Source organism: Schistocerca piceifrons, chromosome 2, assembly GCF_021461385.2.
Source record: "Schistocerca piceifrons isolate TAMUIC-IGC-003096 chromosome 2, iqSchPice1.1, whole genome shotgun sequence".
Taxonomy (NCBI): domain Eukaryota; kingdom Metazoa; phylum Arthropoda; class Insecta; order Orthoptera; family Acrididae; genus Schistocerca; species Schistocerca piceifrons.
In genome coordinates this window covers 798,859,048-798,881,124 of record NC_060139.1, presented here as the reverse complement: position 1 = coordinate 798,881,124, position 22,077 = coordinate 798,859,048, and the positions used below count along the sequence as shown (strand labels likewise).

At 43.5% G+C, this 22,077-nt stretch overlaps 1 protein-coding gene across 1 annotated transcript in view; it reads left to right on the top strand.

The window, feature by feature from the left end:
• The window catches only part of LOC124775865, a 748,131-nt gene that overhangs the window by 652,989 nt on the left and 73,065 nt on the right, over positions 1 to 22,077 (top strand). The window contains exons 25-28 of the mRNA XM_047250699.1: positions 4,131 to 4,339; positions 4,439 to 4,493; positions 5,401 to 5,709; positions 13,687 to 13,887. Of these exons, the coding sequence (XP_047106655.1) occupies positions 4,131 to 4,339; positions 4,439 to 4,493; positions 5,401 to 5,709; positions 13,687 to 13,887 (774 nt within the window). The remainder of the gene's footprint in view (positions 1 to 4,130; positions 4,340 to 4,438; positions 4,494 to 5,400; positions 5,710 to 13,686; positions 13,888 to 22,077) is intronic.

The following is a 22,077-nucleotide window of genomic DNA, read 5'->3' as shown; positions in this document are numbered from 1 at the left end:
CAGCCAACTTTAAACCTTTACCTTGATAGCTGTTGCAAATGTTTGGTGTGAAGTCGTGGAAGCAGGACAAAGCCATCACAAGAGGCCTGCGAAAAATTTCAGATACTTTCATTTTAAAATAATTCAGCAATTTTTCTTTATATTTTAGTCACAATTAAGGGGACCACAACCTGCCTATCTAACCCATGTTAATTTAGGCAAGTAATTGACCCATCTCTGAAAAAACTATTTCATGCAGGACCTTAATATTTTTACTGTAAGTTACATGCCTCTGACAGAGTCAACTGTACTAAATCTACTTTATCCATTCTATAGTTTTTAAGAAATACTTTTTTAAATTTATTAAAAAAATATTAAGTTTTTTCTGCAGAAAATATTTTTTGTGAACTTCCTGATGGGCGAATGTTAATGAATGTAGTACCAGAGGTGGCTTTTTGTATTATGCAGAGTCTCTGAAAATTTCATTCATTTATCTATAATAGTTTCTGATATAATGGGGCATATGTACTGAAAATTTTAGTTTGCGGGAAACTGACTTTAAGAGAAAAAACTTTTGAAATTTTTTACTTACAGTTAATTAAAACTGTCGTGCTGCATATGATGGCCCTTCTTTGGCCTCTAGCAGGTCTTCCAGCTTCTTTTTACCTTCATGGGTGTTTGTCTTGCTTTCTTGGCCATATTTGATGAAGACCTGTCTGCATCGGCTATCCTCATTTATCGCAATGTTGCAGCCCAGTGGATCATATTTTCACCAGGATTAATTCCCAGCTTTTTCAGTAGCCAACACTTTCCAATATTACCACAATTGAATGTAATAACAGCATCATGAACTCCTAGTTTCATTGTATGCATGCCTACAAATACAGTTTTAGGAAGGCGGTTCCAAATTATGCTGTTGAAACATTCATTTTGGTTCTGTATCTGCCCATACAGACATTTCCTTAGGTCAGGATGAGCCAAGTCTCTGAAAATAGGTTTAATTGCTGTAATAACAGCAGCAGGAAGAGAATGCTGGTGAAAATAAGATTCTTCAGTTGCCTGAGCTCTGTTGTATTTGCACCACGAATTTTCTCCTGATGGACACAATCCACGACATGGCTTATCATCAGTAGAGGGCTTATGGATCAATATGGCCCAAACATCTCTCTTCATTGCCTCCAGATTTCCTTTATTTCTCCTAACTGCCTGCCCATAGTATACCTACAAGTTTTCTATTTCAGTTTTAGTTAACTGACACTGTCTGGTCAACAGTTTTCCATCTTCTAATTTTTTTTCCTCTCATATCAACAGATAGTTTTCTCAGCCTTGCTCCCAAACGTTTTTGAACATGGCCTACACATTCTATTTTGAGAATAATGGCATCTCCGTATGGCTTAGAGTTCACCACATTGTTGTTTGCCTTACTGTCACCGTCGCCCAAATATTTAGTGTACCGTACGCCTCTTGTTTCTATGGAGTGATGAAATATTTGTTGTACTCCATGAACTTCGATACCACCACTCGTTCCTCTAAAATTACCCACACAGTTGTGTTCTTTTTGTTCATTGACTTTACAACATTTCCAATATTTAGACATTATCTCCAGATCTAACATTTTACCAATCTCTACAGTCGTGGCAGTCACTACTCCATTCAGAGAAGTATGTCCTCTTTTCTGCCGGCTTCCATCAAGTGCAACTGCAATATCTGAACATCCGTCATTTTCTTCCACTGTTTCCCTAGCAGCCAGTTTCATGCTTTGCTCACTTACCTCACATACAACTTTCTCTAATACTGCACTCAGTTTTTCAAATTTATTTGGTGGTTGATGTAAGTTCATCACTGAACAAAATATTCTCCCTGCAGTCATGTCCTTGCCAATGGGTCGTGAGGCATAAACTAATCTAGTATTGATTTCATAAGTGCCACTTGCATCTGGTTTTGAAGAACTCATAAATGAAATCACAGCTGAACATTTAGTGCAAATTAAATCCGAAGCAATTACTAGAACTTTCCTCCCACTGGCACTCTCACAAATTTTCACACTCTGTGACTCACCACACTGTCTACATTGCACAAATTTAGGAATTACATCTGATAATATTCTCAAATTTATATAATGTTACTGCACCCCTTGTCACTTACAGTAAATTCGTTGTAGCTCTCTTGAAATGGTGAAAATTTCTTTGATGGTGCACTTGTGAAGAATTACAATTAGAAACATTGTTGCCAGCCAACATAATCTCTTGTACAGAAAGCTTTCTAAACTTGTTTCCTCTAAATTGTCGTTTCTTGAAAATGGCTTTATGTTTCATCATCTTCAATAATCACAACAAAACACACGTAAATAAGCACTGCAAACGTAAGTATAACAACTACTCGCAATCACACTTGAACAAAACTAACCACGTGTTTGAAAGCGTATTGTTTACAAACAGCAGAAACAAAAGAATACCGACCGTTGCATTCCAAGGGTAGCCAATCCACTTGGGAGTAAAAAAAATCCCTAGCGTGCAATGTAGGGGATATAAGTACCTAAAATATATGCAGAAAAGTGGGTGACAGAAAAGTGGGCGCGGCACATACACACGTGGTAGGAAAATGCTCTTTAAATGCTCGAAAAAAGTTTTTTTCAGCAAAATCCTTTTCAGAGTACATAAATAAAACATTAATCTATCAAAATATGATGAAAACCGAAAATCCATTTTTTTCGACCTGAACCACGATGATGTCCCCTTAAACAGTTTACATATCATGTAAAATGTACTACACTCTCTCATCTGATTTTACCTGGTATTAATATTTGAGAAGGAAAGTTGCTACTTACCATCTAGCGGAGATGCTCAGTCGCAGATAGGCACAACAAAAAGATTTTCACACTTAAAGCTTTCGGCCAATGGCCTTTGTCAACAATATACACACACACACACACACACACACACACACACACACACACACACACACACACACCCAATGACCCTTGTCAACAATACACACACACTCACACACACACACACACACACACACACACACACACACACACACACACACACACGACTGTAGACTGAGGCCTGGGAATGCAGTCGTGTGGGTGAGTTGTGTTTATGTGTGTGTGTGTGTGTGTGTGTGTGTGTGTGTGTGAGTGTGTATGTGTGTGTGTGTGTGTGTGTGTGTGTGTGTGTGTGTGTGTGTGTCTATTCTTGACAAAGGCCATTGGCGAAAGCTTTAAGTGTGAAAATCTTTTTGTTGAGCCTATCTGCGACTAAGCATCTCTGCTATATGGTGAGTAGCAAATTTCCTTCTCAAATATTGATACATTCCATCGTGGCTTTTCCATTGTATTAGCTACTTCATATACGTTTTAGTCACCACTCATCCACTATAATTTTCTAGTTGGTGTTCATCTATACTTCACACAGATCTTCAGGAAAGCTACAGACATGTATTAATTTAGCCATCCATTCCTTAACAGTTGAAAATGAAGCATCAGCTGCCTTACGCACTTTCATTAACTTTGTATTAAAGTCTCTTGCTGATACACTGTTACTAAAAAAGACACTGCAGCGACATTAAAGGCTGCAGTGGGCAGTGATGGACTGCTGTGGGAGCTGAGGCATGTTATGGAGGGAGGGGGGGGGGGGTTAGGGGAGCTCAAAGCTACATTATCTGCTGGCAATGGATGCTGTCTGTGCTATTGCCAATTGTGTAGTTGTAGTTTCTCCCTGTATAGTTTTCTTATTCTTGAACCACTCTCGCTGCACTCATCATATAAGGAAAAACATAGTCTATATACCTCATTTAATATCTAAGACAAGAATATGCACTCCCATCTCCTATTCCTTTTTCTGACAATGCTCTGCACCTCACCAACAGTCATGCCACCAAAAAAGTTGTTCTTGCAAGTTCTCGACTCAATGGCTGTAAAGAATACTAACAAGCTGCGCAAGCCTAGGACCGTTGCAGGGTAGGGGAACTCCCTGCTGCTTGGGCTGGTGTCATGTGTGAGGTGCATGTTATCGACGGTTTTCTAGCTCCTGCACTGGCTACTGAGACACTGATTGTCATAGCATGAAACTTGTGCCAACTGAGGAATGCCACAGGATAGCTGAGCTTTGGTGCATGGTATGCTGGCTTGCATGCTGTCTGTGTAGTTGCCAGTGTTGTGGCAGTTCCTATTGCTGCGTAAGCTGCCAGCCACAGTGGCCACACCCCTGGCTACTCCACAGCTGCTAATACAGGCAATTGTGAGTGAGATATGTTACACGGAGGAAGAGCTCGATGTTGTGCAGACTGCTGTTTGTACTGATGCCAGTAATGCTTCTATTTCATTAGGCATAGTGAGACAGCTGTGCAAGCTGAGGTACGTTACAGTTTGGACAAGCTCATTGTTGCATGCACAGCTGATGCAGATACTGAGAAAGCAGTATGAGATAACTGTGTGCAACAAGGCTTGTTGCAGGAAAGAGAAGCTCACTGCTGCACGGGCTACTAATGCAGTTGCTGATCTAAGTAGTGTAAGACCCCTGTGTGAGCTGAGACATACTGCAGTTTGAAGGAATTCATTGCTGAACGCGCTACTGATTCAGGTGCTGAGATAGGCAGTGTGAGTTGTGCAACCCAACGCTTGTTTGAGTTTGGTCAAGCTCATGTACAGGCTGCTGATGCAGGTGATGAGATAAGCAGTGAGAGACAGCAGTGTGAGCCAGGGGATGTTGGGTTTTGGACGAGCTCATTGCCTCATGGGCTATTGATGCAGCTACTGAGATAGTCATAGTGAGATAGGTGTGCAATCTGAGGCATGATGCAGTTTGGACAAGCTCATTGCTGTGCAGGCTACTGATGCAGTGTGACACAGTTGAGGCATGTTGTTGTTTGGATGAGCTCACTGCTGCACAGGTTGCTGATGCAGGTGCTGAGACAAGCAGTGTGTAAGAACTCTGCGAGGCAACTCATGTTGATGTTTGGACTGTCTCATTGCTACACGGTCTGCTGACAAGTGCTGAGAAAGGGAGACAGCTGTGTGAGCCGAGGTACTTTGCAATTTGGACGAGATTGTTGCTGCATGGTCTGCTGGCAGAAGTGCTGAGAAAGGGAGATAGCTGTCCAGGCTGAGGCATGTTGCAGCCTGGACGAGCTCATTCCTGTGTGGGCTGCTGACTCAGGTGCTGAGGTAGCAAAGTGAGACAGCTGTGTGAGCCGAGGCATGTTGCTGTTTGGGACCAGGCTCGTTGCTGTGCAGGCTGCTGGCGCAGGTGCTGAGACAGGCGGCGTGAGACAGCAGTGTGAGCCGAGGCATGTTGCTGTTTGGGACCAGGCTCGTTGCTGTGCAGGCTGCTGGCGCAGGTGCTGAGACAGGCGGCGTGAGACAGCAGCGTGAGCCGAGGCATGTTGCTGTTTGGGACCAGGCTCGTTGCTGTGCAGGCTGCTGGCGCAGGTGCTGAGACAGGCGGCGCGAGACAGCTGTGCGAGCCGAGGCATGTTGCAGGGCAGGCGAGCTCGCTGCTGCACGGGCTGCTGGCGTGCATGCCGTGCGTGCTGTCGCCGGTGGTGCTGCTGCGGCTGCTGCTGCACCGGCTGCTCACCACGGCGGCGCCGCACCTGGCGCGCTGGCGCAGCTGCGCCTCCAGGTCGTCCTTCGCCTCCGCCGGACACGCCGAGGGCCCGCGGACGCCGCGAAGCAGGGCTTCCTCCACCGACACCGAGCCCAGCTCCCTGCGCAAGAGGAGGAAGGTACCAGCACCCTCACCAATGCTCTCCATTTGTTTTAACAGTTCATTGACCAGCATAGTCACAGGTAGTGTCACTAAAAGCAAGAAATCATAAGATGGAACAGTAGTTTGCTTAATCTAGTGAGTGGACAACTGCTTAGCCTTATTATCTTAAGAGCGTAGGTGATGGACAAAAGCGGTAACTTACTTTTTAAGTCACCCTGATCACGAACCATTTCCAAAAGACTTTTGTCACTTGGAGACGCGTCTGTCATGACCGAAATACCGTTATTTCCACTCTTCATTTTCGTGGTCCAGTCTCCTTATTTTTAAAGACATCTAGTTTAGGCAACTACATCTTTATACTCTCTGGGGAAGTATGTTCACTTTTGGTAACGTAAAAAAAAAAAAATAGAAGCCGCTAAGGGCATATGGGAAGACAGTACAAGCACTGGACAGTGATAGTGGTCAATTATAACAATGATTGACAGCGATGTGGGACGTACAATTTTTGAACTGTGTACTCAACTTGAAAACATGTGTCTGATTAAGTGAAAGATCAGTCTGGTACGAGGTATTTTTGTCAAGTTAGACACGATATCGGAAACCCGTATTGATATAATATTTAAAAGATACAATTATTCGTCGTATGAAGATGAGACATGTTAATGAGTCGCGCCAAACTAGTGTTAAAACGCAGATTGCACACAAGCTCACGGCCCCCCCCACCCTCCACCCCAATCCCCTATCCCACTACAGGCCGCAGAAGAAAGATTGCTTGAAACTGAAAATTACCACCGAGACATTCTGATGGTTTCATTGTGCTCTTAGACGTATAATTCCACTTTACAACTGTCCTAGTCTAGCCGAAGGTCATCAATCGCTCTAACAAACGTATGCAAGCTAGAGTCTTTGGAAATGTCTTGCTTTTCATTATGATGATTGCAGTGGATCTCAGTGTGCCGTCTGTCTTCCCTAAATCTCGTTTCAGGTGGCCATTCTCCTTTAAATCTCTTCGGATGCTTGCTTCGTAAATGTATCGTTGACTCTTTCCGCAAAGTGATCTACGTTCGTCTGTTCATACAGCAATGCACGTTTCCATCTGTTTATGTGAAATTTTTTACACTTGTACATGTTAAACTCCATTTAACAGGCGCTGCACCAACACTCGATCCTCCCCAGGTAGCATTTGGCTACAGTTATCTGACGTTACAACTTTCCTACAAACAATAGCACCAGTTGCAGCTGCATAGCAGCGAATTTTTCTCTTCGTTTTTCTTTCCCGTCAGTTTTCCGATAATTTGTTGTGACCCTATCCAATTTCTTCTCCTGCGCAAACCTCTAGAACTTACATCAAAAACATTAATGTAAAAATGCACTTAAGAATGCGAATAAATTCTCGAAACGCGTTGTGCTAAGCACGAAAACATAAATAAATAGTGCAGTTTTTCATTATTTAAATCATGAAAGTGTTTGTTACATTGCTTTTCAAATTTTTTGATGGGTAACTGGCAGTGATAGCGCCTCTAGCTCATCACTAGTGTATAGGTCCCGACTAACTCAAGCACATGTCTCACTCCGTAATCGTGACCGACAGGCTTAAGTCAACGAAGCACCTGTGGCGGCAAAAGGTAAATAGCTTCCCGCGAGGTGGACAAAGATAGATGAGAGAAACTATCGAGACCACTCCTTGCTAGGATCATTCTGTTTGGAGCTTTCAGTACCGATCTGCTAAGTAAATGAAAAGTCTTGCGCATTAGGGTCTACGTTGTTAATATTGTAATAAGTGAAGGGTTTAGCTACAGGAAACATCAGAATGTTAGTGATGTTAATAGCATGTGAAGCGGTTCTATACAAAAAGGCTAATGGTTTTCGAGTGCAGTTCGACACCTGTATTTGTTCTTTACATAGAATGATGGAAGAAACGGAGGTTACCGCCTGTCACTGCTTGTAGTATGGACTTGTTGCAAAGTAGATTCTTTGTAGTTTCTTCGGCGTCGGAAAAGTCTCAGCAATTGCTTAGCAGTATGCCGCCTTGACGGAGGCTTACAACACCTTGTTGTGTACATTGGTCCAGACTGCAGCCACGCAGGGTGCCCTATCACGTTTTTGGGACATTTCATGTTTTCATTTGATGTACTGCACATTCAGAGAACTGGTGCCTAATATTTTAAAAACAGGTCGCAGTTTTTAAAATTTTTGTTGTGATAACATAAATTGCTTCTCATTCTAAACAAATATAGTTTTCAGCGATAAAATTCGAAGTAATAGTAATGGTACAGGGAAAAATTAATTTAACTAACGAAAACGAATGGTGTTAAATAAGAATTTTAGTAATTTTGTTGAAACTGCAGAAAGTTTAATGATAAGAAATATTAGAGATGAGTTGTAGATTCCCGCCGCTACATTCAAGCAGGGGTGGAGGCAGAGAGAGAATACTGCATGCTAAAGGTTCTACATGATTCTACAATAACAAATTATCTGTGGCGGCTTATGCAGTAAGTGGTCAAGGAATCAGCCATGATCCTCTGTACTGCTTCTTGGATCAATTTCGCCATCTGCCGCTGAGTTGTTTGTCATGTTGATTGTTCGTTGTGTCTTTGGCCTCATGTCAGGTCTTTTTTGTCGTCCTTTTGCAAACCAAATGTGCACGCCTTTGAGGTCGAGCTTGTCGTGCTGTCGACTTCTTTCCATGCCTTTTCGTCTCTATTCTATGCTGTAGTCGTCTGGCCTGTGTGAAAAGAGTACAGTGTATTACGGCTTGCTCTGGGGAATCTCTCTCCCCACAAGTATATTTTTACCTGGCACTGAGGTGAATGCAGTGCAAATGCGTTGGGTAAGGTCCATGCCCAGTCAGAAAGTGGACTACGCCTCTACTTTGGTTGGTAGGTCTCATTCCTCACCTTTCCTGGTTGTGGGGAATATCGTAGCAGCTCTCCAGCCCTTATCACTACTATTCCATCCCCGCTGCCAGCTATCCGTGTGCTACCGCTTTAAGTGACCTTTGTCTCTTATTTCTTCCCCTCTTATGGTAGATATCTTGTCCAATCTTCCTATCTTGAGCCAATACGCTGCGGCCAGATATCTTATGGCGTTGTCTATCTGGAAGACTCCCGAGACCATAGAGCTTCAAGAGATTTGGTCGGAAATCCCCCGACAACCTGAGCAACAGTACATTTCTTTGCCTTCGGCTAACATCTGTAGTGTTAGTAACAAAGCTAAGGTGGTGTGCTCATGTACTCGCCACAAGCCATACGATCGACTCAGTGTGACGAGTAGTAATCTAACGTGTTCAGTGTTTAAGCTGGCTAGTTTGTCTGTTAATTGTTCGGCCTCATCACAAGCCATCTGTGTGCGGTTATAAAAGTTTAGTCGTTCGTCAGTTTGTTTGCCAAAGTATCTTGTTGTCGTATTGCGTGTTTTGTTTCATCATGAGCTTACTTTGTAGTCTGCTTTCTAACGTTATTTGCTTTGTTTTGTTGGTTGCTACATTAAATTTATTGTTTTTAACCATTAGACTTTTTGGATGAGTTCTAATTTTTTAAAATTTTATTTGCTACTACGTAATGACAAAGACAGGTCGTGTTTTCACGATATGGAATTGTGTACATGCATAATAGGAAGTTCTTATTATTCTAAAAAAGTTTTAACAATATTTAAACTTCAAATGCTTGTAAGTTTAAAATTACTTAGGAAACGGAAATGCTTAAACTTAACGACTTGCGTATTAATGAGATAGGGAAATAGGAAGATAGAAATAGTTTAGATTTATAGAGTGCCACCACCGATCCTGTGCATGAGGGAAAACCTCAGAAAGACTGCCCTCTTCCCTCCCGCACCCCACCCCCACCACGGTCTGTTACTACTCGCCATCCGAGGCAGGGATGGAAAACCGACCTGTTAAAACTAATTACGGTTCTGAATAATTGGTGTTTTCGGTGTTTGTTTGTCTCGTTTGTTTTGGTTTTTTCATTTTTTACTAATAACCGAGTAAAAAACCGGCATATCTATTTGCCACAGCACCAGTGCTAAATTCTTTTTTTTGTTTTAATAAAACTTTTTTGTACAGTAATATTCATTCGTAAAATTTCCGTTGCTTTCAAATGTTGGATTATTATAGACATTGGGAATAGCGATCAGAATTATTTTAAAAACAACGCCTACAGTCAGTTGGAAACTAGCAACAAGCACATGACATAAGAATCTCTGCAGCAGTGAAGAGGCAATAATGAATCTGTCGCCGCGTGGCATGTCCTAGTAGATGGTAGCTTCTACGTCAAGCGTGCAATACTCCCTCTCCCCTCCCCCCTCTACTTGGTCTATACGGTAGTTTCTCGCTCTCGTCCTCAGACATCACTTGTGTTGCAGAAGAGTACCGTCAACGACTTGGAGCTATTTTTCGAAGTGCGGCCGCTTTGAAATACAATGTTCTATTCGCTTTAAAAGATTAAAAACTGGAGGAGGTACAAGAAACTTGCGATATTATATAAGCAAGAAACATCCACAGTGATCCCTGGACGATGAGGTAGATTTCACTGATATACCTATAATTCTACAGACGTGGTATAAACTCGGGATAATAGCTGGACCCTTAATTTTGTAGTTGCTTCAGGGTGAAAATTTGATACCATCCAAAAGTGAACATATGGGGAAGTCGTCAACTTCTGGCCTCCTGCTCTCGCTCTCCTTCACATTCGTGACCTTTGTTGGAGACAATGAAACCGATTTCCGCCGCTGCCTCAAAGTATATCGATCGTGATCTCCTACTCCTTCACACTCATTTTAACTTTTCAAATTCAAATAGCTCTGAGCACTATGGGACTTAATATCTGAGGTCATCAGTTCCCTTAGACTTAGAACTACTTAAACCGAAGTAACCTAAGGACAGCACACACATCCATGACCGAGGCAGGATTCGAACCTGCGACCGTAGCAGCAGCGCGATTCCAGCCTGAAGCGCCTAGAACCGCTCGGCCACAGCGGCCGGCTTAACTTTTCAGTCTTCGTTCGAATTCTACGTTAGTTACTGGATGTAATAGCAATAAAAGCCGAAAATCGGTTATTTCAGAAGCCGGTTTTTTGGGCGGCTTTAACAAGTCTGGTTAAACTGGAAACGAGTACGACCGGTGTAACCGAAAACTGGTTGTTTCACCGATAACCGCCATCCTTATCTGAGGTCAATGACCTCAGCACTATTTTGTGCTTCTCAGCCACAGATAGCGTGATACAATAACTAGGTACCTGTCATGTTTACTAGCATAAAAGAATGAGTTTTATTGTCTATTCACCATTACTGCTTGTTACAAGGTCATTCTTGAGCGTTCTATGTAGGACGCTTCCATTGTACTGTTAGTGTAGCTGTCACTAGACTTAGCTCTTTGTGTTGTGTGTGTCTTGTTTGTTTAACAAAACTGACTGTTCCTTTTTCCTTGAGCGTTACACAAGTAGTTTGCAGGTATTTGTTATATCTATACAACAATAGTTGTTCTAAATCTATAATTCTTAATATTATTTAACGTATAGATCTTTCGCTGTATGTCCTTATCAGTGTCTCCTTCAACATCTGAGTCTGTCTTAGGTGCATCCATTCATGCTTTATTGAATAACGCAACAATAGCCGATTGTACCGGGTGGTTATAATTAAACTATCCCTAGTTGACAAATTAAAACATGGAGATTAATTACCCTGCGTTTACCAAACGTAGTGGCATTAATGTCCAGAATATGGCGTGCATTAATTCCATGCGTCAGAACTCCACCGTCCAGTTCCAACTATGGCCACCAGGTGCAGTGATCAGTCATCGTGATTCATAGTCTCACACAAACCTGACCAGTCGCAGTGCACTTGTTTTGATGTATCAACATGAGCTTGGTCAGAAGCAGCAGGACATTATTGGTGAAGCTCTATTATCAAAACAACAGTAATGTTGTAGCTACACTTCGAGAATATCGCCAGCTGTAAGGATTACCGAAGAGTCCTCTTTCTCCACCTGCTGTGCAGAGCATTATGAAGAAGTTCGAATCAACTGGAGTACTGGGCTTCGCTCCGGGAAGAGGCCGACGACTGGTTGCACCACAGGTGGTTGATCATATCGCTGTTGCTATGGCAGACAACGCTGCGCGCAATTCCAGATCGTCAGGCAGCGCGCGCTGTGGCACACAGTTGAACATCCCGTGGTCCACTTTACGGAAGGTGCTTCGAACCACTCTCAAATGGTATCCGTATAATATTCATATCTTACAGCAGCCTGCACCACAGAACGCACAACGACGTGTCGACTTCGCTTTCCACTTTCTCAAAAGGATTCAAGTTGACGAGGGCTGGCCCTGGACCATCCTATGGACAGACGAAGCTCATTTCTTTCTGACGGGTGGGGTGAACACACAGAACTGCTGGGCGTGGGGATCTTCACCTCCAGTGACTGTACATGAAGTTCTTCTTCTGTGTGATGAACAAGACGCCGTATGGTGTGGTTTCATGGTTAAGTTCATCATTGCCCCATTCTTTTTTGAACAGTTTGGCACTCAGGGACCAAAGGCGCGCAGTGTGACGGGCAGGCGTTACAGCGAAATGCTTCGCCAGCTTGTCATACCCGCGCTACAGGAGAGGGACGCATTGATCTCAACAGTTTTCATGCAACATGGGGCACCACCGCACAACGCTCGTGAAGTTAACCTGCTTCTCCGAAACGCATTTGGAGACGAATGAATTCTAAGCTGATTGTTTCCAAATGCTTGGCCAGCACGATCACCTGATCTCACTCCCCGTGATTTCTGTTTGTGGGGCTACCTGAAGGAACATTCACGCATGTGCTGATCTGAGGCGCAGCATATCGAGAGAGGTAGTCATAATACCTACGGACATGTTTCGTTCTTCTGTGCAGAATGCAATCCTGCGTTTTCAGTCTCTTCTGGACACTAATGGGCGCCATACTGAGCCCCTTTTGTAGCAGATGTGATACCGAAGTGCAATGGCATGATGTACCATAGCAGCATATTAAAAGTGTTTCAGTTGAATTGATTCTGCATTATTTATCTTTCGGATGACCTTAACATAAATGCTACCAAGTTTGGTAGTCGCACGGTAATTAGTTTCTGTTTTAGTAACGTGTTAAATAGGGAAAGTGTAATGGAAAAATGGAAATGAGCGTTTGGCGTCATTGGCCGGGAGGCCCCTTGCGGGGCAAGTCTGGCCGCCTTGGTGCAGGTCTTATTACATTCGACACCACATTGGGCGACCTGCGCGCCGGATGTGGATGAAATGATGATGAAGACAGCACAACACCCAGTCCCTGAGTGGAGAAAATCCCTGACCCCCGGGAATTGAACCCGGGTCCGTAAGACGGCAATCAGGCACGCTGACCACTCAGCTGGCGGGGCGGAGAGGGAAAGTGTAATTATAACCACCCGGTACATTAAAAATATCGAGAACACGATCAGCTGTAATTTCACATCCCGTTCATTGGGCATCGGTTTCGAGGCTACACTACGCCATCCGCAGGCCTTCTGTATCAGATAGCGGCTAAATTGCCTCAACTACAGCAGTATGAACGTCACATGTAAAAATAAGCACCAGCTCTTCCTCACACTGCGTTTGCACAAGACAACACCTCGAACACAACAGGATCGATATTTTACCAATATCAGTATTGATAACAGGCCAAAATCGTCGAAATTCTCGATTCAAGGGATATATGAACAGCCTATACACATAATTAAATTTGTACGGAACCCTCAGAGCGCGTGCCCTATTCGCTCTTGGCCAATTTTTTTAATGATCGATTTCAATGGCTGACTTCCATACGGCGGGTATCCCTCCTTCTGCAGTGCTTCGTTAAGTAAGTCCGTCAAAAACTGGGTAAACTGTGATGCGACATTTTTATGGTTACAGAATGTACTCCAAAAGCTCCAACAGCTCTGACGAACACTGTGACCCTTACCCCGTGTTGTATGAGGAGGCATCCTGCTGGATTTGTGAGGAGGGCGACGTGGTGTGCAGGTGAACCTGACCGTGGACTGCACGACGGCGCTGGAGGGCGGCGCCGAAGATGCGGCGGTGAGCACCAGCCGGTCCCGCGGGCTGCACCGGCCGTCGTTCACCCAGCAGGGGTCCGGCCTGCCCGTGCACCAGCCGCTGGAGCGCGCCTCGTCGCTGGTGCCCGCGCCCAGGGACAGCCTGGGGCTCGAGCCCGCCATGCAGGTAAATGCGCTCGGTACACTGCACAGAGGAAGCATCGTACTGGATGTCGCAAGGGTCAATATTAGGGGTTGGGTTCGGTTGTTTGGGGAAGGAGACCAGACAGCGTTGTCATCGGTCTCATCGGATTTGGGAAGAACGGGGAAGGAAGTCGGCCGTGCCCTTTCAAAGGAACCATCCCGGCATTTGCCTGGAGTGATTTAGGGAAATCACGGGAAACCTAAATCAGGATGACTGGAGGCGGAACTGAACCGTCGTCCTCCCGAATGCGAGTCCAGTGTGCTAGCCACTGCGCCACCTCTCTCGGTCAATATTAGGACCTTTTGATATTAACCTACATATCTACATCTACACTCATGCTCATAAATTAAGGATAATGCTGATACATGGTGAAACAACGCCTGGTGGGCGGTTAGAGGGTTTAAATCACCTCGGGGTATGACCATGCGGTGCATCTGACCTGCGGTCGTCGCACGGTGGCGCTGGCAGCAATCCACATACGCACAAGTGTGTTGGTGCATGTCAGCGTACGGTGCAGCGAGTAAGTTTGCAGACATTTTCAGACGTACTAATGGTGACTGTGTATTGAAAACGGCCCAGAGAACACGTAAAGATGACGTTATGAGGGGTAGAATACTAGGGCGACTGGAGGCTGGTCAAGCACAGCAGGTCGTAGCACGGGCCTTCCGTGTGCCACAAAGTGTGATCTCAAGATTATGGCAACGATTCCAGCAGACAGGAAACGTGTCCAGGCGCAACAGTACGCGATGGCCACACTGTAAAACAGCACGAGAAGACCGATATCTCACCATCAGTGCCCGCAGACGGCTACGGAGTATTAAAGGTAGCCTTGCTCGGGACCTTACCGCAGCCACTGGAACAGTTGTCTCCAGACACACACTGCACAGACGACTGAACAGTCATGGTTTATTCGTCCGCAGTTCTGCAAGGTGCATTCCACTGACCCCTGGTCACAAGAGAGCCCGTAAAGCTTGGTGTCAAGAACATAGTACATGGTCACTGGAACAGTAGTCCCTGGTTATGTCCACAGACTTGTGCAGGTATAGTCTGAACAGCGATTCTCCTCAGATTTTCATCTGGCGTGAACCAGGAATCAGACATCAACCCCTTAATGTCCTCGAAAGGGACCTGCATGGAGGTCGTGGTTTGATGGTGTGGGGTGGGATTATGATTGGTGCACGTACACCTCTGCATGACTTTGACAGAGGAACTGTAACAGGTCAGGTGTATCGGGACGTCATTTTGCACCTGTATGCCCGCCTTTTGAGGTGTGCAGCGGTCCCACCTTCCTCCTGATGGATGATAACGCACGGAATCACCGAGCTGCCATCGTGGAGGAGTACCTTGAAACAGAAGATATTAGGCGAATGGAGTGGCCTGCCTGTTCTCCAGATTTAAACCCCATCGAGTATGTCTGGGATGCTCTCGGTCGACGTATGGTTTTACGTCTTCAAACCCGTAGGACACTTCAGGAGCTCCGACAGGCAGTGGTGCAAGAATGGGAGGCTATACCCCAGCAGCTGCTCGACCACCTGATCCAGAGCATGCCAACCCGTTGTGCGGCCTGTGTACGTGTGCATGGTGATCATATCCCATATTGATGTCGGGGTACATGCGCAGGAAACAGTGGCGTTTTGTAGCACATGTGTTTCGGGACGGTTTTCTCAAATTATCACCAATACCGTGGACTTACAGATTTGTGTCGTGTGAGTTCCCTACGTGCCTATGCTATTAGCGCAGGTTTTGTGTAGTGCCACGTTGTGTGGAACCACATTCTGCAATTATCCTTAATTTATGACCATGAGTGTATATCGATATACATACTCCGCGAGCCAACGTAAGATGTATGGCAGAGGGTACCCTGTACCATTACCAGTCATTTCCTCTCCAGTTCCACTCGCAAACAGAACGAGGGAAGACGACTGTATGTATGCCTACGTATGAGCCCTAATTTCTTGTATCTTATATTCGTGGTCCTTACGCGTAATGGATGTTGGAGGCAACAGTATCGTTCTGCCATCTCCTTCAAATGTCGGTTCTCTAAATTTTCTCATTGCCGAAAAGAACGTCGCCTTCCCTCCAGGAACTCCCATTTGAGTTCCTGAAGTATCTCCGTAATACTTGGTTATTGTTCGTACCTACCAGTAACAAATGTAGCAGCCCGTCTCTGAATTGCTTCGATGTGTTCCTTTAATCCGACCTGGTACGGATCCCAAACACTCGAGTACTACTCAAGAATGGGTCGAACTAGCACCCTATATTCGGTCTCCTTTATAGATGAGCCACACTTTCCCACAATTCTCCCAACAAACTGACGTTGACCATTCGTCTTTCCTACTACAATCCTAACATGCTCGTTCCATTTCATGTCACTTTTCAACGTTACGTCCAGACATTTAAACGACGTGGCTGTGTCAAGCAGGCCACTACTTGCGCTGAATCCGACCATTACAGGTTTGTTTACCCAACTCATCCGCATTAACTTACATTTTTCTACATTTAGAGTTAGTTTCCATTCATCACATCAACTAGAAATTTTGTCTAACTCATCTTGTATCCTCCTAACTCGCTAAACGACAGAACCTTCCCATAGACCAAAGCATCATTAGCAACCGACCGTAATTACTGTTCACTCTGTCCGCCAGAGCATTTATGTATTTAGAATTCTCTCACACTTCCACTCGCCGTCGACGACAACGTACTAGGTTCTGTTACTTAAGAAGTCTTCGAGAGACTCACATACGCTATGTGATCAAAGGTATCCGGACACCTGGCTGAAAATAACTTACAGGTTTGTGGCCCCCTCAATCGGTAATGCTGGAATTCAATATAGTGTTGGCCCACCCTTAGCCTTGATGACAGCTTCCACTCTCGCAGGCATACGTTCAGTCAGGTGCCGGAATGTTTCTTGGGGAATGGCAGCCAATTCTTAACGGAGTGCTGCACTGAGGAGAGGTATCGATGTCGGTAGAAGAGGCCTGGCATGAAGTCGGCGTTCCAAAACATTCCAAAGGTATTCTATAACATTCAGGTCAGGACACTGTGCAGGCCAGTCCATTACAGGGATATTATGGTCGTGTAGGCTCTCCGCCACGGGCTGTGCATTATGAACAGGTACTCGATCGTGTTGAAAGGTGATCTCGCATTTCTCTTCAGAAGTGGGAAGCAAGAAGGTGCTTAAAACATCAATGTAGGCTGGTGCTGTGATAGTGCGACGCAAAACAACATAGGGTGCAAACCCCTCTATGAAAAACACGACCACACCATAGCACCACCGCCTCCGAATTTTACTGCTGGCACTACACACGCTGGCAGATGACGTTCACCGGCCATTCGCCATACCCACACCCTGCCATCGAACCGCCACATTGTGTGCAGTGATTCGTCACTCCACACAACATTGTTCCGCTGTTCAATCGTCCAATGTTTACGCTCCTTACAGCAAGCGAGGCGTCATTTGGCGTTTACCGGCGTGATGTGTAGCTTATGAGCAGCCACTCGACCATGAAATCCAAGTTTTCTTAGCCCCTGCCTAACTGTCACAGTACTTGCAGTGGATCCTGAGGCAGTTTGGAATTCCTGTGTGATGGTCTGGACAGATGTCTGACTATTACACATTACGACCCTCTTCAACAGTCGGCGGTCTCTGTCAGTCAACAGACGAGGTCGCCCTGTACGCTTTTGTGCTGTACGTCTCCCTTCACGTTTCCACTTCACTATCACATCGGAAACAGTGGACTTACGGATGTTTAGAAGAGGGTCAATCTCGCGTATGACACAAGTGATACCCAATCACCTGACCAAATTTGAAGTCCGTGAGTTCCGCGGAGTAGCCCATTCTGCTCTCTCACAATGTCTAATGACTAATGAGATCGTTGATATGGAGTACCTGGCAGTAGGTGGCAGCACAATGCTCCTAAAATGAAAACCTTTGTTTTTTGGGGTGTCCGGATACTTTTGATCACATTGTGTATCTGGAAATCTATTCCATATGAAGCCCGGCGCTGTATCAAAAGCTTTCCGGAAATCTAGAAATATTGAATTTGCCTGTTGTCCTTTATCCACAATTCGCAGGACATGACGTGAGAAAAGGGCAAGTCGGGTCTCTCGCGATCGGTGCTTTCTAAAACCGTGCTAATTCGTGGACGAGAGTTTTTCCATCTCAAGAAAATTTTTTGTATTCGAAGTGAGAATATATTTAAGGATTCTTCAGCAACTGATGTTAAGGATCTTGATCTGTAATTTTATGGGTCCATTATTGTACCCTTCTTATATATGGGAGTCACCTGCGCTTTTTTGCAGTCGCTTGTTACTTCGGGCTGACCAAGAGATTCGCAGTAAATAAGTAGTCTTCCTACAACTTCAAGTGGAGGTTCAAAATCTTTAATGTTTCCAAATGACTAAAGAATAGTAACCAAGGTTCCCAATTCAGCCGCAGTAGACAAAGCACAGTTCACATCTAAACAGACCTACAAGTGGCTCACGATTGTTTAAATTTTAATCTCACAAAGACTCTAAGTGTGCGGTTTCCAACAAGCAATGATGACCTGTGAGCACCAGAAGCACAATTAATAGTCATACACAAAATCAAAAACACTTTGTAAAAATCGTTGGGGGTATTGTTGTACAACAGGCAAAGCGTCTGGTATCAAACCTACCAAGTCACTGAAGGCATATTTTTAAGTATGAGAGGAAACAATGCTAATCACAAAAGGTTTTCATTCATAGTTCCATCGTTAATTGTTTAGTATTTAAGTTCTATTGTTTTGCGTAATATATTCCATAATGAACTTCTTTTTGGTTAATTTAAATTTTGACTTGGCTGCTTTTGTTGCAATTTTATATAATTTTACTCTTTCTTTAGAAAACTGTACTCTTTTTAAATTCCAAATTCCTATGAAAAAAACAGTTAAATGAAAATAAAGTGACACTCTAATTACTTTTCTTTATAGCAATAAAAAAGGATTTCAATATAGACTGGATAATAACATATCTAGGAAAACTGAGGCGAATACAAAACAGGATTTCTCTCACTAGAAGTCTGTAGTTCACTTAGATCCTGAACACTGTAAAATGAAAACGATCTGAAAATAATCAAGTATACTAGCACAATCATAATGACACATGTTGTTCACACGTACTGAGTAATATTGTTGTTTTCAGTCTTCAGTTTGCTCTCTTTTAGGTTAAAGCGTCAGGGATTTCATGTGTACCATTGACATAGATTTCGAAGATTCTGCAAGCTGTTTCACTAACTAATACTCGTATTATCGTATTATGAAACTGCAATGACTGAAAATCTTCCCATCTTGAGCCACTGTGTTTCTGCTGAAGACTTGTTTTAAAGACAGAAAGAGTAATGTCTGTATATAGTGTCAATAGAGCCAACGATTTTCCTCTTTTTCACAGATTCTCTTTCTCCCTAGTATTATTGTAAAATATCCCACTATTTACTTTGTTATAATCCTGTTCCTTCTCTGTTTCCTGCATAATAATTCGTTTGGACTTAGCTATTGGAAAATTCTATTGAGAATGAGGCTTGAATACATCAGCAGCCTGTGATCTCCAGTCGTTCATCTCACTAGCCACATACAGATGCAAACCAGTACCACGTTTAGATATCATTTCTTCATATTCATCAGGAAATAGGATTGCTTTCGCGACAATTACGGCAAGAATTCTGCGAATAGGGAAATTGATGGACAGGACTGGTGTTACCAAAGTACAAATGAAATATTGTGATTTCAAACAATATACAATATCGGAAATTGATAGACAGGACTGGTGTTACCAAAGTACAAATGAAATATTGTGATTTCAAAGAATATACAATATAAAGAATTATTTTACCTGCTGATATGGTCACGTTCTTGCGTAATCTAATAGCAGCAGATTCCAGACAAAAACGCTGCAACGTGATGATTGTTGCTCGTTCCTTTACGTCCCTGGATATGAATGCACAGCCTTCAAGACTTGGCCCATTTAGTTGTAGAACCAAGAATTCATTGCTCTGTAACACGAAAACATGTAAATTTAGAAGCATATCCACGTTTCACCTCTTATTGATACTCTTGTGTTTTAATTGATAACTCGAATTAATTTTCGTAAATTTTGTGACTTGGCCCTTTTTAATACTAGACGCATCAAGTTGTGATGGTACAGACAAATTAATCACAAAACACAGTTCACTGTATTATGTCAACAGAAGTTTACCTCATTTAAGTGACCTACATACGTTCCTTGTCTTAAGGAGTTATACTGTCTGATCAGAAGTACCGAGGCACTTATTAGCGGACATTAATGTGGGATGTGTCCACCGTTTGACTTTCTGATGGCTTGAAATCTGCTAGGGACACTTTCAATGAAGTGTCTAAATGTCTGTGTTCGAATAGTGGCCTATTCTTCTTCAAGAGCCGAATACAGAGAAAGTAGAGATAACACGTATCTTGTAGTGGCCGCTTTCGCAGCAGCTGTATACAAATTGCAGTTGTATCAAAGAAAATGCCTTTTTTGCATGCTGCACATCGAAATTTTTATTTATGCACCCAGAAGCGTTTCACCTTTTTTACAAGGCATCTTCAGTGGGTGTCCTGAAATATTACTTGATTTGTCCATTTTTACACATAGGTTATGGTTTCGCATCTAGGTTATAGATTTAAAAACGGTTCCTTAACTTCTTTCTATGAAATGGGAAGGTACTTACAGGTAACTTGTAATTCACTACATCTAAGCAAACTGCTTTTTCTCATCTGGCAACCAGGTGGACATCCTACAGTTCACTTTCAGTTCACTGTTTACGTTACACATCACTGTAACTGCCATCTTTTTAATACAGAGTTTTATTTGTTTTTCTAAGTGTTAGCAACATTCTCTGTTTTCTGCATTCAACTGTTTTGTGAATGTGTGTGTGTGTGTGTGTGTGTGTGTGTGTGTGTGTGTGTATTAGAAAAACAAATCACTCTCCCTCTCTAATACACACACACTAACACACACACACACACACATACACACACACACACACACACACACACACGTCATGTCAGTTTTACTTATCGTACACGCAACACATTAACTGCACTTAAAGCAGTATTCTCTTTAACGGAAAATAGCTTAAGCCTGTGCAATGCATTTGCCTTTTTCTAAAAGCTTGTGGAATAACAATATTTATGGGTACGAGTCATAATTCGGCTATATCTATACTTGACTGTATTGCGGAGAAAACGTTCTGGATTAAAAGAAATATGTTCCTCTTTCTTTAATATCGCACTTCCGTGTAATACTTACATTGTTTTTGTTGGTGTCAGTATTAAGAATCTGCACGTACTTTACTGGTAGATAATAAAACTGTATACCGACGGAACATTTCGGTCTGGAGTATCTCGAAGGTTTAGTTGTAACCAGTAAATATTCGGGTATTCTAATTAGTGTAGCAGACAAACTGCAGAACAACTGTAGAACTGCCAAACGCCATATAGATGCTGTTCTGAAGTTATTCGTTATCTGATCCTGCGTGGGTGTAATTGGCACATAGTACAGTGGAGCACATCGTAAACACTTTTTGTTAGAATATAAAGCACGTAAATACTCTTGTACAGGATCAAACACACGATCCATTCTGCAGTTGTATGTTGTAGCCTCGAGCCTGGTAGTATCATATTCTTTGTCGAGGAGGACGTAAAATTTTCTTGTAGTCGCTTGCCTGGACGTTTGTTCACACGTGGACTTATCATTGGTCATATAAATGTATCACATTTCTTACCCCATAATTAGTGGTCATCAACTTTAAACAGTCTATTCGCACTGTCTAATAACTGTCCACAATCACATTGATATTTCTCTTGCAGTCTCCTTCCTTGCAGAAGTCGTGGTTTGATATCAGTAGTCGTACATCTCTATTTTATTAAAAAATCCGGCAAAATCTTGTGTTATGTCCAAATCCTTTGTCATCTACACTCCTGGAAATGGAAAAAAGAACACATTGACACCGGTGTGTCAGACCCACCATACTTGCTCCGGACACTGCGAGAGGGCTGTACAAGCAATGATCACACGCACGGCACAGCGGACACACCAGGAACCGCGGTGTTGGCCGTCGAATGGCGCTAGCTGCGCAGCATTTGTGCACCGCCGCCGTCACTGTCAGCCAGTTTGCCGTGGCATACGGAGCTCCAT